General features: G+C 36.3%; 1 protein-coding gene across 6 annotated transcripts in view; it reads right to left on the reverse strand.

Moving 5' to 3' along the window:
- CHD7 (chromodomain helicase DNA binding protein 7) overlaps positions 1 to 19,933 on the reverse strand; it is a 131,151-nt gene that overhangs the window by 19,505 nt on the left and 91,713 nt on the right. For all 6 annotated transcript variants that reach the window (XM_086887132.1, XM_086887141.1, XM_086887136.1 and 3 more), the window contains 11 exons: positions 19,073 to 19,128; positions 17,638 to 17,752; positions 16,200 to 16,283; positions 15,161 to 15,298; positions 14,943 to 15,064; positions 14,275 to 14,518; positions 9,438 to 9,614; positions 7,944 to 8,087; positions 5,446 to 5,701; positions 772 to 982; positions 83 to 278 (listed from right to left, as the gene is read on the reverse strand). In XM_086887132.1, coding sequence (XP_086743258.1) covers positions 83 to 278; positions 772 to 982; positions 5,446 to 5,701; positions 7,944 to 8,087; positions 9,438 to 9,614; positions 14,275 to 14,518; positions 14,943 to 15,064; positions 15,161 to 15,298; positions 16,200 to 16,283; positions 17,638 to 17,752; positions 19,073 to 19,128 — 1,743 coding nt within the window. The remainder of the gene's footprint in view (positions 1 to 82; positions 279 to 771; positions 983 to 5,445; positions 5,702 to 7,943; positions 8,088 to 9,437; positions 9,615 to 14,274; positions 14,519 to 14,942; positions 15,065 to 15,160; positions 15,299 to 16,199; positions 16,284 to 17,637; positions 17,753 to 19,072; positions 19,129 to 19,933) is intronic.

Here is a 19,933-nt window from a genome sequence, read left to right on the forward strand (position 1 = left end):
TAATTTCTCTTGCAGGTGAAGAAAATTTCACAGTAAAAAGGCAAAGAATAATTTTCAATGAAATCATCTCTTGTAATATTACCTGGAGGTCATTCTGGGGGTTCCAGTCTGAATCAAAAATGATGCAGGTATCAGCAGCAGTAAGATTAATGCCCAAACCTCCTGCCCTTGTACACAGCAGGAAAACAAACCTATCAGAATCAGGTCTTGAAAACCTGTCAATAGCTGCCTGACGCAAGTTGCCTCTCACTCGACCATCAATTCGTTCATATGGGTACCTAAAAAATAGATGTATTACAGGGATTGCTTTAGTGCAGTGGCATTGCTTCTTTAGAAGAATATGCAGTTTAAAACACAAAAGACAAATATGCTACTACGGGGTTAGAAGAACTACAATGAACTAAGAGACTATCTTCATCAGTAAAGACATACCACTTTGTCTCTTTTTTTGGTAAAGAACAGACTTTCACTCCAATGAATTTAATAAAAATTTAGGCCTAAAATAAAAAACTCTAGAGCCACCAAATCATTTAACTGAGAGATAAACTGAGAGGTTTAAAGCTCTCCATATGAGGTCATTTTGTATTCACTCAAAAGAAAAGCCTCCTCAATACTTGCAACCTCCAGGTTTGCTCTTTCCCATAGTCAGATCACTATAGAAAATACTGTTTTAATTTCTTCCCTTTCGATATGGATTATTCACAGAGTAAATGCAGTGGTCACTGAGGAAGGCACAGTTTATTTATAATTGTATTATATTGTTGCTCTCACCGTCTTTGAATGAGGTAGTCTTCCAGTATGTCCAAGCAGCGCACCATCTGGGAAAAGATAAGCACCCTGTGGCCACCAGCCTTCAGTTTTGGCAGCAGCTTGTCAATCAGTACGAGCTTGCCAGCAGCCTGGATCATTGCCTGGAGCTGAAAATCTGGAGAGTCGGCATTGTGTGTTTCTTTAAACTCTTCCAAAATTTTCTCTTCAGCACCTGCAAAGATTGGACAGCAATACATGAACACTGCAAAGGGTTTTATTAATAAACAATGAGCTGGTCTTCAATACCCTATAGAAACTGCAGGAATGTTTTAAGCATTGTGTGAATAAACATTTATAAAAAAATAAACATTTATAAAAAATATTAAGCTTAAATTTGAAGCAAACATATACACAAATACAGCATAAATAAAAAATAACTGAGAATTCATTATTTTTTTCCTCTTTTGAACAATTCTAATTTTTTTCATAAATAAATTCATAGAACTATTGACACACACAATTCAATATGAAAAAAGATGGAAAAAAATTAAACATATTTCAACCGATAAAATGAATTTTTTTTCTTTTAAAAATATAACATGAAATAAAACAATGTCTTGTTTCTACAGGATAATACAAGGGACACAAATCTCATTTAATGTTTGTGTGTCTAAAATCAGCCTTAAACATCCACATGACCTGAACCTGCTCTTTTCATTACTAATTATAAAATCAAAATCCAAACAAAAAAAACAACTGGGGGAGAAGCAGCTATGAAATTATTATTTTACCTTCTATTTAGTTTTTTCTCACTGAATGTATTTTTTTTGTTCAGTTTGATGAAGCTATCCAATGCATTAATTCTTTCCAGCATTAGTCAGAAGTTCTCTCTTGCCACTCACTTTGCCTATGAATGATACGCACAGCAGCAACTATTTCCTTGTTCTGCTCACTATTGGAAGACTACAGACCAAGTTCAAGCTTTCTCTTCAACCTCTCCTGTGCTTTTATTCCATTTTTATGTCACTTCTACAAAGTGGGTAATTCCAAAAACTACCAGATTGCCGTTCTTGGCATGTAAAAGGATAAGAATCTTTGTTCTAAGCTTATTTCACGTCCAAATAAGCCCTTTTTTGGAGCCATCTTTTTTTCAATTAAATTAAGTTTATAAGGTATTTCTATTTTGTCTAATATTCAGTTTCAACGCCGCTTTTGAATAGCACAAGGAAAGATGGAAGAGTTGGGGGAGGGGAAAGAACAGCTTACTGCCAAGCTTCTGCTGAGCATCTCTCTCTCAAACCCCAGCTCTAAGTAGATGCCTGTAAACAAACACGGAAACACACCCTCCCTGTGCGATCCCTGGTTCAGTGCCTGCCGTAATGCGGTGCCTGAACCGGATTCCACCCGGGGCAGGCTGCCTGACAGCTCTGTGCACTTACACTACTCGCTTTTACAGAACCTGATGGACTCAAGATGTGACCGCACTGCAAGATAGTTTTACGTCCTTGGATTTTCCTGATCCAGCTTCCCTGCTCCCAGCACTACTCATCCAAATGGTTTGCATACAAGAAAAGTAAGCCCATATGAAATGGGTGTAAGCAGACACTCAAAGTTCTTCAATTATATCACTGCCCATCTTTGTAAAACAGGTAGAATCTTGGGCAGTAAATCTCTGATTCTGTATGAACTTTGGAAATTCCAGGATACAGCCGGCTGTCAAGCAGATCATATACAGTAATTTCAGTTGTCTTTCCAGGTTACAGCAATTATTTCTGACTCAACTGCGATATCCAGATTTAAGTTTCACTACTGTGAAGCAACCCAATATGCAAGAACAGCATCTGCAAAAGCAAATTACACCACAACAAACCCACAATCTTGTCTAATGAATGGTGAATTTACAGTATCAGAGCTTGGTCTCACAGCAAGACCCAAATCCACTACAGATAATTCCAAAAGTCTGCTCTTTCAATAACTACCTGTAGAAGACCAACTCTTTTATTTAATTCCTACTTCAATTACAATTATGTCATGTCCACCAAGCAGCCTGTTACCCGAAAGTTACTTGATGCAGTACTTGCAGGTCTGTAAAATTGCTTCCTATTCTAGCTGATTTTTAGCAGGGTATTAAGGGAAGGTATTTGAATGTGTGGTTGGTCAGTCAGGGAAACATCCACTTCTACTCTTCATTAAGAGAGGCTTCCAGGGCTCAAGAGGGCACAACAAACAGAATAAGGAGTCTTTCTGGTGTTCAGCACTAGGATGTGTAAGTATAGAGGCATTCCCCACTGCTGGTTCTTGGAGATAGAGAGGAATGACATATAAGTACTTGAGAATGGTTGCTATGGAGAAAACAAGGAGTCCAGCCCTAAGAAAAATGACAGGCAATGCTTTACCCAAGTTGGCTGGAGAATACCCAACATGCAACAACTACCTCTAGAAGTCTGCTCCCAGTCTCAGCAGATCACAGAATACATCTATCAGTCAAGAAACAAAAACCTCACTTTACATTCAACTCCTACCCTACTACTTCCATCGTACAGCCTTAACTGAAGGTTATACAGAAGCAACTTGCTTGCAACTCTTACACAAAACAAAACATGTTTAAATGTTCAAATACATTTACACTACTGCTTGCTCACAAACCCCACAAACTAAGAAGAAAATGAGGATTCAGGGACACTTTTATAAAAGCAGTTTAGTTTTAGTAGAAAACAGAACTTGCTACTGAAAGAAATCATTCATCAGGAGAATACTCTGCAACCATAAGTATTCGCACTGCAAAAACTATTAGCAGAAATAAAATAAACTTGTGCCATTACACTAACAACAACGTTGTTAAATATCAATCAACAAAATAAAATCTTGGGCTCAGAGGACTACAGTGTATAGGAGCATTTTCTGTCCTAGAACTACAAAGAATGTATTTGTTTAGTTCCATCTCCACACTAACACATCAGGATTTCTTTTTCCCCTCAAATCTGAAGGTTCAACCCACCTGTCATGTTGCTGAATGATACCAAGCAAATCCAAAGGTTCAAAATATCATAGAAATGTTATAAAGATAAATGCATTTAAGAGACAAATTCACCTCCCTTTATTAAGACTAAGATACAGTCATCAAAAAATATTTGAGGTTTTCTAAATTAACACCTGAACTTTATTAGTCTCTAAATTATGTTAAATGGTACAAGACTTCTGAAAAAAAATAAAAAATCACTGCTGTAGGCAACACTGCTCATAAACTCTATTTCACAAAACAAAGTAGCAGCAAAATATTCAGGTTTTTTTTCTTTCAACAAATATGAAATAAGGAAAAATAATAGCAAAGTTAAAAACTAGCTGAAGGCCAAGAAGCATTTAAGACACCCTGTTCAGATACCCTGAACAGCCTAAACTATTCTGATAAACTCATTTATACAATGGATTAACTTAAGCCAAAAAATCAAGTAAAAGCCCCAACAAACTCTGCACCAGAACCACAAAGCTACTTTACTGTATGTCATATGAGTTTAGAAACTGAACAGCCACCAGAATGGGCAAATTGAAGTACTTTGCAGTAAGCCTATATCATGCCTTTGGAATAATCACTTGTTCATGAAATATAATTAGATGTAATTTCATTAATCAGTTTAAGCATTTCCCCCCTTTTAAACAAAAACTGTCAAGGAAAAGAACTTGAGTACTGCAATATGGAAGTCATACAATAAAAAACCTTAAATCACATATGACTCTGGAACAAAGCAGTGTTTCATCATGAAGCCTATAACCAGCATAAACCAACCATAAATCGTATCTAGTACGAAACAGGAGCTGGGAAACAAGAAACTAGTAGAATGCAACACTCTATGGAGGCTTGTGTTACATCCTCAAAGGGAAGATCTCACCAGCACATACAAGTTTATCATACTTCAGACAGTTAGAGCTGGTTGGTTCATCACAGGGCTGGTCACTGGAACAGCCTCCCCAGGGAAGTGGTCATGGTACCACGAGTCAGAGTTCAAGGACCACCTGGTCCTTAAGTCATATGATTTAGTTTTAGGTAGTTCTGTGAGGAAGCAGAGTCAGACTCAATAATCCCTATGGCTTCCTTTCAATTTAAGATACTTTATGATTCCATAGTACTTGCCAAAGATAATCCTGACCTAAAACCAATACCATCACACAGAAAAGGTCACTGAAGTCAAATATGACATTCACCCTAACCTCTTACTAGTCAAATTAAGAAAACTGACTGACAACATGTGGCCGTGAAAGCAGACTTGATCACGATTTCTTACTCTGTAACTTTTATTCATAAATAAGTAACTGCCTTATGATGTACAACAGCAAGAAAATAAGTAGCTGTTAACTATAAGTGAAGAAAAAATTACCATATTCATGTCAGCATCCAACAACCTGCATTGATAGATGTTTGTCACAAATAACAGAAAGGAAAACTTTATAATACCAACATTAACTCTGTCAGGGCTGAGTCTGTCAGGAAGCCTTGGAAAGAAGCAGCACAGAAAAAAAGCAGCTGCAACAGCAACACTATCCTGGCTAGCACACATCCATACCTATTAAAATCTAAAAGGTTATCTCACTTTTCTACTTAAAATAAATTAATAAATAAAGACACATTAACATAGAATTTATACCTAGAGAATATTTTTACAACGATTTTTCAAATGAGCAGAAAAGTAGGCAGCCTACCATTAATAAGGTATGGATGATTGCAGCATTTTCTTAGTTCCATCATAGTGTTTAAAAGATTAGGTACATTTGCCTGACCTCCACCCTTGGAAAGAAATGTGAAATTCTTTTCAAGAATAGCACGATAGTATTTCTTCTGAATATTTGTCAGCTCAACTTCAATGATGGTTTCCTCTTTGGGGGCCAGGTTCTTTTCCACATCCTCCTTGAGACGTCTGAGCATCATCGGCTTCAAAATAGCTTGCAGTTTTTGCACCTGGAAAACAGATGTTTAATAAAATAACTGAATTAAAACTGCTAGAAATCAAATACCCATTTTTCAATTTCCTTAATTCTAAAAACCTTGTTCTCTACCTCAAACGCCAAGTAGAGTGCATTGTAAAAAAATCTTTCCTCAGTGACTCAGCAGCAAGTTCTCCTTGTTAACTCAGTGACATACACATTTCTAAATGTTTCTGAAGTCTATTTTTGGTGTGTAGCCCTTCTGTTTAGAGATGTCTGTTATTAAATAGACCTCACTTAGAACTATCATTCTGGACAAGGACAGCACTGCACATAAATCATGCAGAGCTAACCCTTGGTTAAATAAGCAGATCTGACACTTGTAAGACAACTTCTGCAGTTCATGTCTAATTAATAATCAGTATTTAATGTTATTTTCCCACTTTCAGTATCTGCTTCTAATTATTTTCTTATTTCCCTAGTTTTGACATCCACTGAAGTAGAAAACTATTTAGGACTAGTCTAAAAATGAAAACATTGTATTTCTGTTAATTTTTATGACACGGATAATTTTTAGTGTCCCCAGGTTTTGTGAAATATTCTTTAAGATACATCCTAAGGGGTGGGAAGGGCAAAGAAGAAAATAAAAAAAGGCTAAGTTTTTGTAAAGTCTCTTACACAAAACCTCAAATGTATTCCATATTTAAAAAAACCCAAAACACCAGGCATTTAGGTTGTTTTAGGCCATGTCTCAAAGTACAAACCATCTCAGTGCTGAAGAGCTAATAAATCACCCTGAAACTGGTCATCATCCCCGATGCAGAGCTGCACAGCAGAAATATGAACAAAAGACACTTGCTCCTGAATTTACATAATTCCCTTACTAATAAAGCAACTTCAGAATGAAAAAGGTGATTAGCACAGAGGGATGAACAATTGAGAAAACATATGGACTATTACTGCAAGGAATGGAGAGAAAACCCCAAGTCATTAACACATAACCTGTCCCACCACTTGAAAGATAAACCAAATTCCAAAACACCTTCGTGTCAACAGACAAGGAAGTTCTCCCAAACTTGTTGAACCAAGCAATCCAGGCTCTAATTCTGATCATAGCCAATGGCATTATTTTCATAATAATTCCATGAACAGCTTCACAAGCTTCCAGTTATTTTGAGCAGGCCATACAAAAGTTATGTAGAGAATTAGGATATATTAACTCCAGTTCAAACACTTCATTAGCAGGACTACATGGCTTCTGCATCAGAGTTGGCTCACTTTCAGTCAGGTCAGTGTCCATTCTGACTGACATGTAATAGCATGCACAACCTATGGAAACACATCCTATTTTGCCAGGATGCCAGGGGCTAGAGGAAGAGCTATTTTATAATTTAGACTATGATGTGTGAAAGGGTTGTTCTCAAAGAAAGACAACAAATTCAAGCAGTCAAAACTTAAGAGATACCAAAGACTGAATTTTCAGACAAAGCCAACAAAGGTACATACAAAAATGCATCCGGTTGTTATCACAGGAAGCAAAGGGCCAAATTAAGGCACCATGGTTCAGTTAACTCCTAATATTAAGGTGGTTTGGCCTCTTAAAACATTTTGATACATACAAAAAAAAACATTTTACATTTCAGATATAAAATATACTGCATCTAGGGTCTTTCATCTTACATTGATTTATGCATTTCTTCTCTTGGACAGCTCAAAAAATCTATTTCTGAGTAACAAAAAGCACCTCCCTCCATTTGGTTACCTCTTGCTAAACTGGGTTTCAAGTATGCTCCTGTTTGCATTTAAGTCACTGAGAAAATGCTCAGATGTTAACTCCACAGAAGTTGCAGGGACAGTCCCTTCACTCTGATGCTTAAGGAAGAATGTCAACTGACAAGTTAATTCTTGTAGAAGTATTTTCATCCAGCGACCATTACAAGACACCTCACCTCTATTTTTAAACACTACATTTTAATTAAGGGAATTTTTCCCTGTTTCTGGAAGACCAATGGGCAAAGGACTAAAAAAAACCAAACAAACAAATAAAAAAACAAACAAACTGAACAGTGATAAGGCAGAATTACTTTTGGCCAAAAGCAAAAAACCCTCAAGTAAATGAAAACAAACAAAAAAAAAAAAAAGGGATAAACCCCCCCAAGGTATTCCAGGAAGCAAATGGATATTACTTGAAAAAACAAGTAATGAAGTTCAGATACAATAAAATGGATAAATTCACGATATCTAAATAGAAAAGTAAGTGTGCAAGATCAGTTTACCTGCTCTTCGGTTTTAAGATCCCCAAATTCTTGCATGAATGTGGTTTCTGATGGAAAGCGACCTGGTTCCAAGAAGTGAAGCAAGCTAAACAGCTCTTCTACTGTATTCTGCAAAGGGGTTCCAGTAAGCAGCACTTTATGCTCCTGAAAGGTTAAGAAACAGTTGCCTAGGAATCCACCACTATAATTTCCAATGGAAAAATACACAAAATTCTTCCCCCTTTTCACTGTATGTGTATCTCACCTTTGCCTCCTTTCCCCTCCTCCAGCTACTTACATAAAACTCTTCTCAAGACATTTCTAACTGATACTCTGGTGTTCCTTCAGTGATAGCCCAGAAAAACACTTCACTACTTAAGCAGCTTCAAAAGTCCTCCAAGATACAAGAACAGATTTTGCTGGTCCACAATGTCCCAACCCTTTCACAGGTACAATGAACTTTAAATGGCAAAGAAACAGTTGAATCTATTCCATCATTTCCAGTAAAAATTCACTGATTTACCACACCTCCAAATAACCTCACAGTGCACTGATCTCCTCAGGCCAGGAGATCAACACAGTATATAACAGGAAACCTGAAGCAGAGTTCTACCTTCCTACAACATGCTAAAGAGCATGAGAGCAGCAGAGACAAAAGCAGCATTTTGCATTAGAGGAGCTCAGACAGGTTCAGCAACTAGCCCAGAGCCAAACATAAATTTAGCAGTGTAACAAGAACTAATGTGAAAAGTCCTATATCTCTATCTGTAGTCTGTAAGACTATAAGCTCTGCTTTCCTCCAACAGCAACCATAATAAGAAAAAGAAAAGGTACACAGGATTTATACAAACTGAATTATAAGTATTAGCTTAGCATGACTGCATTATTCTCACATTTTAAAAGAGTACTGTGCTCAAAACCAAGTAATTATTGTGTCTTTTAAATGGTAAATATCTTCATATTATCTTATTTTTTCTCTATGAGTTTAATATACCTATTTTGTACATATAACATAATACATATTTATATAAGCATCAGAAACCAACTCACTTGCCCTTTCTTAGTCAATATGAAAGAACATCCTGATGGCCACTCAACAAATTAACATAAAGGCTGATATTAATGCAGTTAAGGCAGTTTAATTCTCATGGCCGAATCTGGCCACCTAACCACATTATACCTTTAAATAAATGTCTAAGTGAAGAAGTGACTATGGATTAAGTCACATGAAGGGAGAGCAAGGAAAGAATAAATTTATTTTGATTGTCTTAGGAGAATCCACATAATTCTATGCCTAAATCAATGAAAAAAGCTTATTAAATATCAGCACTCCAAAACTGAAGGTATGCATATGCTTCTAGGTATGTTGTACTTTCTCATCTGCATTCTCTTATTCTTCTTAACACTTGATGATTTACTTGGGAAAAATTCCTTTTGTTTTACTCTTTGATTAAACCATAAATCAGAAATAATAAAAATACAGAAGACTCAAAGATAAAATATGTTCACACTGACCAGGTCCATCATCTTGAGTCCTTCCAAAAGCTTACAGTTCCTGTTTTTCAGCCTGTGGGCTTCATCAATGACCACGCAACGCCATGGAATGTTACGCAGCTCTGGGCAGTCAGTCAAGATCATTTCAAATGTTGTGATAATGGCATGGAACTTGTAGGACCCCTTTATCACACGACCCTAAAAAGAACAGCATATGTTCAAGTAAACTCCCTGGCAAAGAAAGGAATCAATTTGTTTCACCTTCAAATTTTATTTTTTAAAAATACAAAACAGTAACATGGACAAGACATTTCAAGTTAATTTTCAAGTATTTCATTTAATTAATTCATTTCAAGTTAAATTTCAAATTAAGTCATTATTGCTGACTGAATGGGAAATACAATTCAGTAAGTTTGCTACTGGCTTCATGATAGCTGTTTTCAATCCTGTAAATAGGTCCACAGAATCACTGCCCATTGATTACCAAGAAGTTATACAAGTATTTCAGTTGTAATTCATATGGATTATACTAATGCCTTGAGGCATTAATGTATTACGGCAATATTGAAATAAGGTTTTCAGACTTCATCAAGAGAATTCTCTTTTTAATTCTGAATTGAAGGTACATGAAGGTTCTCCTGAACAATCCAAATACAGCAAAAGTGTATTAAGGTTTCCTTTTTATGACTATCTGAATATTGTGTTGACTGTTATCAGTTGTTTTTTTCCCAGTAGACACTCAGGATTCAAAGCACCTACAATTCATAGAACGGGTTGGGTTGGAAGGGACCTTGAAAGCCATCTAGTTCCAACACCCCTGTCATGACCAGGGATAACCTTCCACTAAGACCAGGTTGCTCAGAGCTCTGCTCCATCTCGCCTTGAACACTTCCAGGGATGGGGATTCTACAACAACTCTAGTGAAGAGCTTTGACAGAAGCAAATGCCTAAACTTTTAAATGGCGAATGTGTATCTCTCCATACAATTTCATAATATTTTTGTAAGTCTGTGTTAAGCAAGGTTCAACAGGACATTTAACTTGATGTCTGACACCACATTCACTGGTTCATTAGTTTGTTCTTATTTTCAGCACTGATATAAACTGTTTAAAAAAACAACCCAGAATAAACTTTATTCAGGACCATGAAATGAGCATCTTTCTGACATTATGCTATGCTTCTTCCCAATGCTGTTCAAAGAAAAATGTAATTTGGTACCTCCAGTGTCACTGGGTCTGTGCAGAAAAACTGTCTCTGTAAGGCTGAGCATTACACAAGTTCAAAGCCATTCCACATTTTCAAAGGACGCTGTCATGGGTTGTATATTGAATACATTTCAAAAGAAACACATATTTTACAGTAAGGTGACCATTTCTTCCTTCAGACCTGTGCAAGACTGAATCCTTTTATAAGTGACCTGCATGTAATCCTCTCCAAACCATGGGGATCAGAACTGGCTACTGACTCAATGAAATGATTGAAAACCTGATATCCTGAACTCAGCATTAAATCTGCCTACTCAAATCAAGAACATTTCAGAGAGAGTAATGACCTGCTCAACAATGCTTTCTCGTGGCATAGTCTAGAAATATTTATCTTGTTAGGGGCAAAAAAAGCTGCTACTTAACAAAATGCAGATGAAGATATACTAAGTGGGCAGCTTTGAAAGCCTGCAAACTGAAATGCTGTAACCTTTTCATGAGCCAAGTAAATTTCCATCACAAACCAAGTCAGCTATTTTCCAAGGCTCTGTCATTAGCTGTATTTGGCATATATAGTTTTTGTAATCTTAAAGCAGAACTCCTTCTCAGAAGTGTGACAATACAGAAAAGCACATGGTTTATTTGATATTCCAACCAGGGAAGGGGCCCTAGGAAGACATTTCAGTTATATTGCTCAAGAACAACAGAACAGGCTTCTCTATGTGAACCTTACAGCAGAATGTCTCTAATAACACCATTACTTACTATTGAACTCACACCACTGCAGGAACTTATTTTGTTGTTGACTACTCTCTAACATTTTACAACAATTTAACTCTGGTAACTGGGGCTGACTCTGAAAAATCACCCTACTGCAGATGGGGTAGGTGCTTCTTATGCATGTTCTCAACTGTTATTGCTCTTCAAAACTCACACTTTCTCAATGTTCAATTGTCTTTTTGAGGAATGGCTCAGGTTGAGAGGCCTGTTTTCATACTAGGACCTAAAAAGCCAAAGATGCCTGATGTCTGGGTTGATGGGTCTGGCAAGGGAATTCGAATTGACACTGCTAAATCATGTCTCCCTTTTTGTCTCCCATCATATGCCCAGTGATGGTGCTTTGGAGAATGTCAGAGTGAGCACTACATGGGGACGCTTCAGAACATGAAGGTATTTTTTCCCTGTAATTCAGTTTCTACCATGTGTTTCACAGATGACATTCTTACAAAGAACGGAACACAGAAGGTGATTTTGTGACACATCTAAGCTAGCTGCCACCAAAAGGATGAGCTCTCTCCATTTCTCCTTTATTCCTAAATGTAGTAATTGTCTCATTGTCCTCTTTAAGACAGTTCAGGGAGCAAAGCCAGCAGAAAATTATTCATTTTTCCGTGCCATGAGTGCTTTGTCATTACCTGCTATGCGGTCAAATGACTGCCACACTCATGGCAAGAATTGAGTTAAGAATATGGCAATGGAGGAACAAAATTTTCTGCTGCATCTTGCTGTAGATCCTTTTAGTTACCCTTAGATCACTGAAACAGCAGTGCCAAAATAACTAAGAATCTGCACAGTAAGTGCGATTTTTCAGATGACATTCCTTCAGGTTTCATGCTAAGTAACTGCTAAGGGGAAGAACATACTGAGAACAAGCACCACTCAAATAGAAAACAAATACGATTTTTAACACAGGAAACAATTCAGCAGAGACAGTATTTGTAAAAACCCAATTTTTTAAATTAGATCAAATATCAATCTTTGCTGAAAAATTATTTTAAAATCAGAAAAACCAATTTCAACCCCACTTCATTTGTGTATTATACATCCAGGTAAGAAGTGAAATGTGAGAATTATCATAAAGAATATTAAAGAATAATAGAATGGCCTGGATTGGGACCTTAAAGATCATCTAGATCCAGCACTCCTGCTGTGGACTGGGACAAACAACTTCTCTGAGTCACTAGACCTCAGTGAAGCAACTGTTACTCAAATCTTCAACAAACACAGATACGATTTTAATTTGAAAGTTTCTTTGATAAATCACTGAGAAAACAGTTATTTCTAGACCACACAGATGTAACTTCTAACGAATATAAATGTGCTTCTCTACTATATTTAAGTATGTAGTTCTATTTCTGTTTGCCCTAATGGCATGTCAAGTTGTGCCACAGTCATCACCTTCAAAACAGTTCTTAATCAGTATTTTACCTGTAAAAGCGTTTTTTCTACCTTGCAATCTCTCTCACAGCTTTGCTCTAAGACTCTGGTTTTTCAACACACTTTGAGGACATGAAGTGAGAACTGGAAGCAGAACTGGACCACTCATTATATCACTGACAAAGAGGAGAATGCTGTAACTTTTTTGATCTTTTTATTAAAGATTTGTTTCCTCCCACACATTTGCACTGCACTAGTCCTTTCAACCACTGTGTCACAGTAAGAACTCATGTTTAACTGGTCATGTGCCATGACAGAAAAAAGGATCTGTTTTTGTCTTGCAGCCTTCCCAGAGCTGAGATCTCCCTATGGTAAGAATCATCTTCATTCCTTGTCCACAGACAGCCCCTGTATTTAGCTGTTCTGAGTATGGCTAGATTGGATCCAATTTATTAAGTAATATAGCTTACTCTGTATCCATGAACTGTCTTAATCATTTACCACTCTCCACATCTTTGTGTCATTTGACAACTTCCTCAGCAATGATTTTATGTTTTCTTTCAGATCATTGCTAAGTTATATAGCTCATGGACCTGAACCAATCCCTGAAGAACTATGCTGGAAATGCAAATATTTTCTCATTAACAATTACATCAAGAAATATCAGCTAGCCAGTTTTAAATCCACTTAATGTGTGCAATATTGATTTTATATGCTTCTAGTTTATTAATCAAAATGTCCAGTGGTGTAAAATGAAAAGCTTTAAAGAAAATCTAAATGTATGAATTCACCACTATCGCTTTTTAAAGATCCGTTGAAAATAGTATGCCCACAGCTTGAACTACTCTTTCTCTCTTGTGGGGAAGATGTTATTGTTCTGCAACAACATTCAATGTATGCACATTTTATTTTCCCCCAATTCTGTTTACTTTGGGAAAAGCCATGCACTTAGGAGTAGGGATCTGCAGCTCTTCTTAGCTTGTTTTCCATATAATTTTCTGTTCATACCACTAGTCTTTTCTGCTTTCCTTCACTTACAACTATTCAACTTAAGCGCAGTAACACAGATTCAAAATATATCTGACTTACAAAATTTGATAAAGAAGCATTGACAAGTTTAATTTCTGCCAGCAGGAATGGTAGGCAAAGATTGATTTTTAAGCTTAGCTCCACTTAAAGGAGTTTCTCCATTAAGAATCTCTTCTGCCAGCTCCACTCAGAAATGCAAAATAATAAAACCTTGCATGAAGGAATGAAACTCTAAACAAAAATTGCACCATCTCTTGGTGTAATTATAGAGAGATACTGTCCACTACTCAAAAGCATTCTTAACACACATATCAGTATTTCTAACTGAAACCTAACATACCACTACTGAAAAACTAATTGATGCTTAAATTAATAAACAACCGTAAAGCATATACAAAAAAAAACAAAAACAAACAAAAAAAAAACAAAAACAAAAAAAAAAAAAAAGAAAAGTCATGAAGAGCTTTTACCTGTGGATCTTTGAAATACATTTCATACAACTGAATGGTCCGCCGACTCGCTTGACTCCCATGATACACAACCACATTCAACTCTGTCCAGGTGCGGAACTCCCTTTCCCAGTTGGGAATTGTGGACAATGGTGCAATAACCAAGAAAGGACCATGGATTCCTTTCAAATATATCTCATAGAGAAACGTAATGGACTGGATAGTCTTTCCCAACCCCATTTCATCTGCTAAAATGCAGTTTCGTCTGAAAACAAGAATAAAAACAGGCTGAATGATTCATTCCCAACTTAAAACAGAAAATCAGTAAGGTGATCACCTGAATAAACCAGATACTTCTAGAATGAAAAGGCATCATAACATCTTTTATTTTAAATAAATGTTATGATTTGTGATGCAGTCAGCATGGATATATCCCTTCTCAAGTTCACAAGGGGGAGGAAGGGGCAGCAGGGGCATGCATGAACCCAAAGCACTTGCCACCAGAACACAGGTGAAATATTCATGTTCCACCCCAAATTAGTTTGTATATGACTCCTGCAGCAAAAAATGAGCCATGTAAATGATTCTAGAATCTCACTTTAGCAGGTTACTTTAAAAGGCTGCTATTTCAAATAAGCTATAAAAGCTTTTCCAAAGCAGGGTTCAGCAGTAAGCAACATTTTACGTACGTGTTGTACCAATTGAAAAGAAGCCAGTTTACTCCCTCCAACTGGTATTCCCTGAGTTTGTTATTGTTTTTATACTCCCTGGAACTCTCCGATTTCTTCCAGTCATCGGCAGGAGGTCTCTCCTGTTTCAAATACAGCAAATCCCATTAGTGGTTTCTAAAAGACCACATTACTTTAATATTTTCAAATAAAATCCTCTACATAGAGCCAATTCTTACCACACGCTCCATTTCTGGCTCCCTAGACATCAGTTTCTCAAATTCTTCGATCTTGGCTTGGTCGATGTCTTGCTTGAGCTCCCAAGTGCTGTCTTCATAAGGAAGCGAACACCACTTCACCAGATAATGCATTACAGGCTTTGTTAAAACAAAAATTACAGTATATCATAATACAGAAAGAATAAAAGTGGGATCTGCAGGCTAGCTGAAATTCAAAAAGCTTGACCAGACCTGAATATCTGAGTCAGCCAGAAGGATAAGCAAACAGCAGACTGACACCTTGATGACCTAACCAAGTAAGATGAGAACTAGGAGAATGCAGGCTTACCACCAAAATGAGCACAACACATTTGGAATCACTAAGGTTAGACTAAAATTTAGACGCAAAACAATATTCATATTTCAACCCTTACAATTCTATGCTTTTCTACATATTTAAAAATTTACTGTTTTCTTTCATCAGCGTCATCAGAAACTTCACAACAGACAAATCAACCAGTCATTGACAGAGCAACATGGAAACAGTGACACTGCCAGTGAAACTTTCTATTCTCCCAGGACCAAAAAGGAATCTCCTGGAAGACAAAATCATCTCTTTTGCAGAACCAGTCATTAAAAATTAAGAATCAGGAAGTTCAGGACTTCTTCTGTAACAGGTAGTCTAAACAATGTCTAAACCATTATGACATTTAGCTAAGACTCTTTCTTGCAATTTTCATTTAAATTCTGCTTTATATGCATGGACATCATATTTCCACAGTACTAAATATCACTTCTTCATTGTTGTTGCTTTTTGGTTGGTTGTTTTGTGTATTTTTTTAAATATACGTAACTTATAAGAAGTTTGGAATTAATCCCCTGTATTTAAGGGAAACAGCTACATAAGCCAACGTTTACTCAAGCATGTTCCTATTTTCTACATATATACACTGTGGTAGTTTCTGTAAGTGTTTAATATAGTCCAATTAATATATTTCTAAACAATAAATTCTAAACACAATGTCTATATGACTAGAAATGCGGTAAAAGTTTTGTTTACCTCTCCATTATCATCTGTGCTACGTGAAAAATCCATGATTCGATCAACTTCCACATAATCTGGATTAAATAGCTCATCATCAATCTGTTCAAGGAGAGAAGCAAAAATATAAAGGATATCTCTATTAGCCCTTCCTGAGAGGAAAAATGATTATATATTTCACCAGGCAATAATATTTTGGGTCACGGTGACACAGAATTTATATTTGGCAAACTTCAACATGTTAATTGAAATGCTACAATTCAGCAAGATCATTCCCCGTGAGGGAATCAGACTTCTCAGACTTTGTTAACTGGGCCTCTTAATTACTGTGTGAAACCTTTTACTGTGAGAGAATGTTTAAGAATATTTTAAATGAAGTGTGAAATTACAATTCACTAATGAGCAATCGAAAAGGCTTATGGCATGCAATGCATTTAGCATTCTTGAAAACTACAGCTTGCAATAAAGAAATTAGAGCCTCGTACACTAAGTGCCTTTGGATTATTTTAACTACAGGAATTGTCCAACCACTTTACAAGCAAGATTTAAAGATTATTATTTCAAAAGTAGAGAAAACACAATGCATGCATACACAGTTTCTCCAAAAATCACAATTTGTCAGGTTCGTTCTTATGCCTTAAACAACTTACAGGATTCTCTTCCATACTAAAGCATTGCATTTCATTTTATAGTTTTAAGATCCTCTCCAACAGAAGGGACAGCCAAAAGGACTAAAGACTGTATTTTGAAAGCTTTTTCTACAACAATGACGAATGCCAAGTATTTACAATAACTTATGATCCACTTGGAAACAGATAAAAAAAGAAAATGGAAACAATTCCAGGTATCTTCACTTATAACAGATGGTAGTTTTCAAATTGCAACAGGGTTTTATTTCAGCTTGAATGATATAGTAAAAATAAATATAGACAAATAAATACAGTAGCTCATGACACCATTTTTTTTTTAAAAAAGACAGCATTTTTCTAAAAGGTAATCTTTCAGAGACAAATCACCAGATCTGGTCTTTCATTGACAGGATTGCCACATTACTGCTTATGGCTCTAAGTGAAATTAAATTGATGATAAAAAGCTTAGAATCCCTAGTGAGCAGCAGTCCGTAACATAGAAAAATGGCATGCATTTCTTCTAGCATAATCAGCTCCTGAGAAAAAAAGACATGGTACTGATTCAGTCAGGCTTATAAGGCTAATAACTAGCTACTCATTCCAAGGAAAAAGACCAACCAAAACTACAGGAAAAAGTATAGTCAGGATAGATCACTTGACTTTCATAAACCTGCAAGACTTGCATCCAGAATGCTTTATGCTTCATACCAGATTAAGTGCTACTGATATATCACACAGTAATTCAAAATGTTCTGCTTTTATACAGAACAAGAATTCCTAAGAATATTCCTTAAACACCCAAAAGAAACAAACAAAAAAGCTCGTACTTCAGAAAGGAATTTATTCTGGCCTTGTTTTGCCTTAAACCGCTTAATCTTCTGCTGAATTCTCTTGTCTTTGTCCAGCTCTTCCACAGATGCCCACTGACAGTGAAGGTAAGAACTAGAAGGTGAAACAGAAAAATCTTATTCAGAACTTTGCTTCCATTGCATTCCTTATGTGTTCCACTAGTATAACTAGATCTTTCCAGCACAAGGAAATGTTGCTCTTGGGAAACTTGACACCATCTTCTTTACCATACAGGTTATTAACCAACCATCTTTACGTAAAGTGATTATACTTACTAACAGAAAAACTTGTCAGGAAATAGAAACAACTCCCACTCAAAATTTTAATACATACCCTCTATACTTAGTTTGGCACAAAGCTAGGATGATTTTTATTGGGCATACTTAAAACATAATTACTATACAAGACACTTATGATAAACTCACTATTTAGCATCATATTCCAGCAAAGAGTAGGATTTTTATAAGTTAATGAAAAGATGCAAATATTTTAAGTACTACCCTCCTATATAATTCTTTTTGGGAGAACAGCACTGTAACTCAAAATTTCCTGTCTTTTAAGAGTGATAGAGAGAAAAGAAAACAAGAAAACTCCCTTGTAAATGCAGTTCCACAGTAACAACATAGAAGAAGGAAAAGTATCTCTGCCAGAGTGACTTGTCCCACTCCATAAATTTAGATTGTCAAAAGTTCTAGTGCTAAGACACAAGAGTTAACACAAAAATTATGTCTATGTAATAGAAAAACAAAGCATAATTAAGTAATTAAACATTATAGAATAAACAATATAGTGCAAAGGATACAAAAATTAGAGAATATTTAAAGTAAACTCAACTACATGTAGTTACCTGCCATAACAGGCAGAAAACTTGGTAAAAAAGTTAGCTTATCTAGCTATGAAGTGTTTTATTTTAAATACTGATTGCATTGCGGTTTCAGAGTCCAGAAGTGAAACAACATGCTGCTCATTACATTCCTCTCATGGAGGGGTAACGATCTTCTGGAACATTGAAAGCCATCTCGTTTGTTTGTTATCTTAGACATTTTGTTCAACATAAATCTTGTTTTTGTAACAACAACAAGGGTTATTTTGTAGTTTGCACACACTTACTCTATAGTTAGACCTAGACAGCACAGGTGTATGCTCATGAGCCTGCATGCATAACGAGCCTTAAAGTATTTAATAGCAGAGCAATTTTACCTATGGATTTAATTTTGGAGAGAACACAAACTAAGACAACATTGTCAAACACTGTACCACCAATGCAAGGTATTCCCATGTTTATTTGTCACTGTTTTTTCATTAGATATGTTTTAAGTTTGGTAATTTGTATCAATTACAATACCTGTTTTGAAAGCTATTTGGAAGTTATGTGAACTTACAGATAGAAATTGAACCTGTAACTTTACTTACAAGTTTTTGTACTTTACATAGAATTCCTCTACTTCGACTTCCTCTCCATTCTCCGTCTAAAAGAAAAGAAATGTTGAAACACGAATTAAATCTCTAAACAGCCCAATTTAGTAAACAATTTAAAAACTATCTGTGACATGGATTACAGTCCCCACACAGAGGCAAAAGTGGAGGTGTAGGAAAAGGTTTGTGGGGGAGGACATGGGTGAGGAGTTTCCTCCAGCTGCTTACCCAAGTACATACTGCACTGCTTACTACAACTTCCAAGACATGAATCATTTGAACTCCTCCCTAACCACATGCAGCTTCATTCACAACCTCACCCCAAATCTGGCTTTCTGCCAAACCCACAGTGTTAAGTAGAAGCCAAGTGTACCATTTTCTCAGGCAGCAGCCAATTAGCAACTGCACTCCTGAATGCCATATGTATTATTTTTGGCTGGCTCATGGCAACTTTACATTGTGGGTTTTGTAATGTTTTAAAAAAGAGTTTTAAAGGGGGTTTATTCCTCCATATAGTTAATAACTCCAAACAAGAAGCCATATAAAACTGAACCTTATACCTCTGCTAGAATTGTAGTGCATCAGTGTTCATGGCTTTAGTTTTACTCAATGGTGCAATTAAATTCACTCAGGCAAGATGTCTCACATACAGAGCAGCCAAATTAAATTAACACCCAAAAACTACATTTAAAGCAAGGTTAAAGTTGTGACATAAACCAGCAAAACCAAGGGCATTCAGTGCTAAGGGTTGAGCTACCCTTAACTCATCCCTGGTGCCAAAGTATTGCATAACATATGGCACGTAATACTTTGTTGAATTACTCCTTAACCCAGCCATAGGACAAACTAAGGACAGTG

The sequence above is a fragment of the Cyanistes caeruleus genome, chromosome 1 (genome assembly GCF_971803275.1).
Source record: "Cyanistes caeruleus chromosome 1, bCyaCae1.hap1.1, whole genome shotgun sequence".
NCBI classification, from domain to species: Eukaryota; Metazoa; Chordata; class Aves; order Passeriformes; family Paridae; genus Cyanistes; species Cyanistes caeruleus.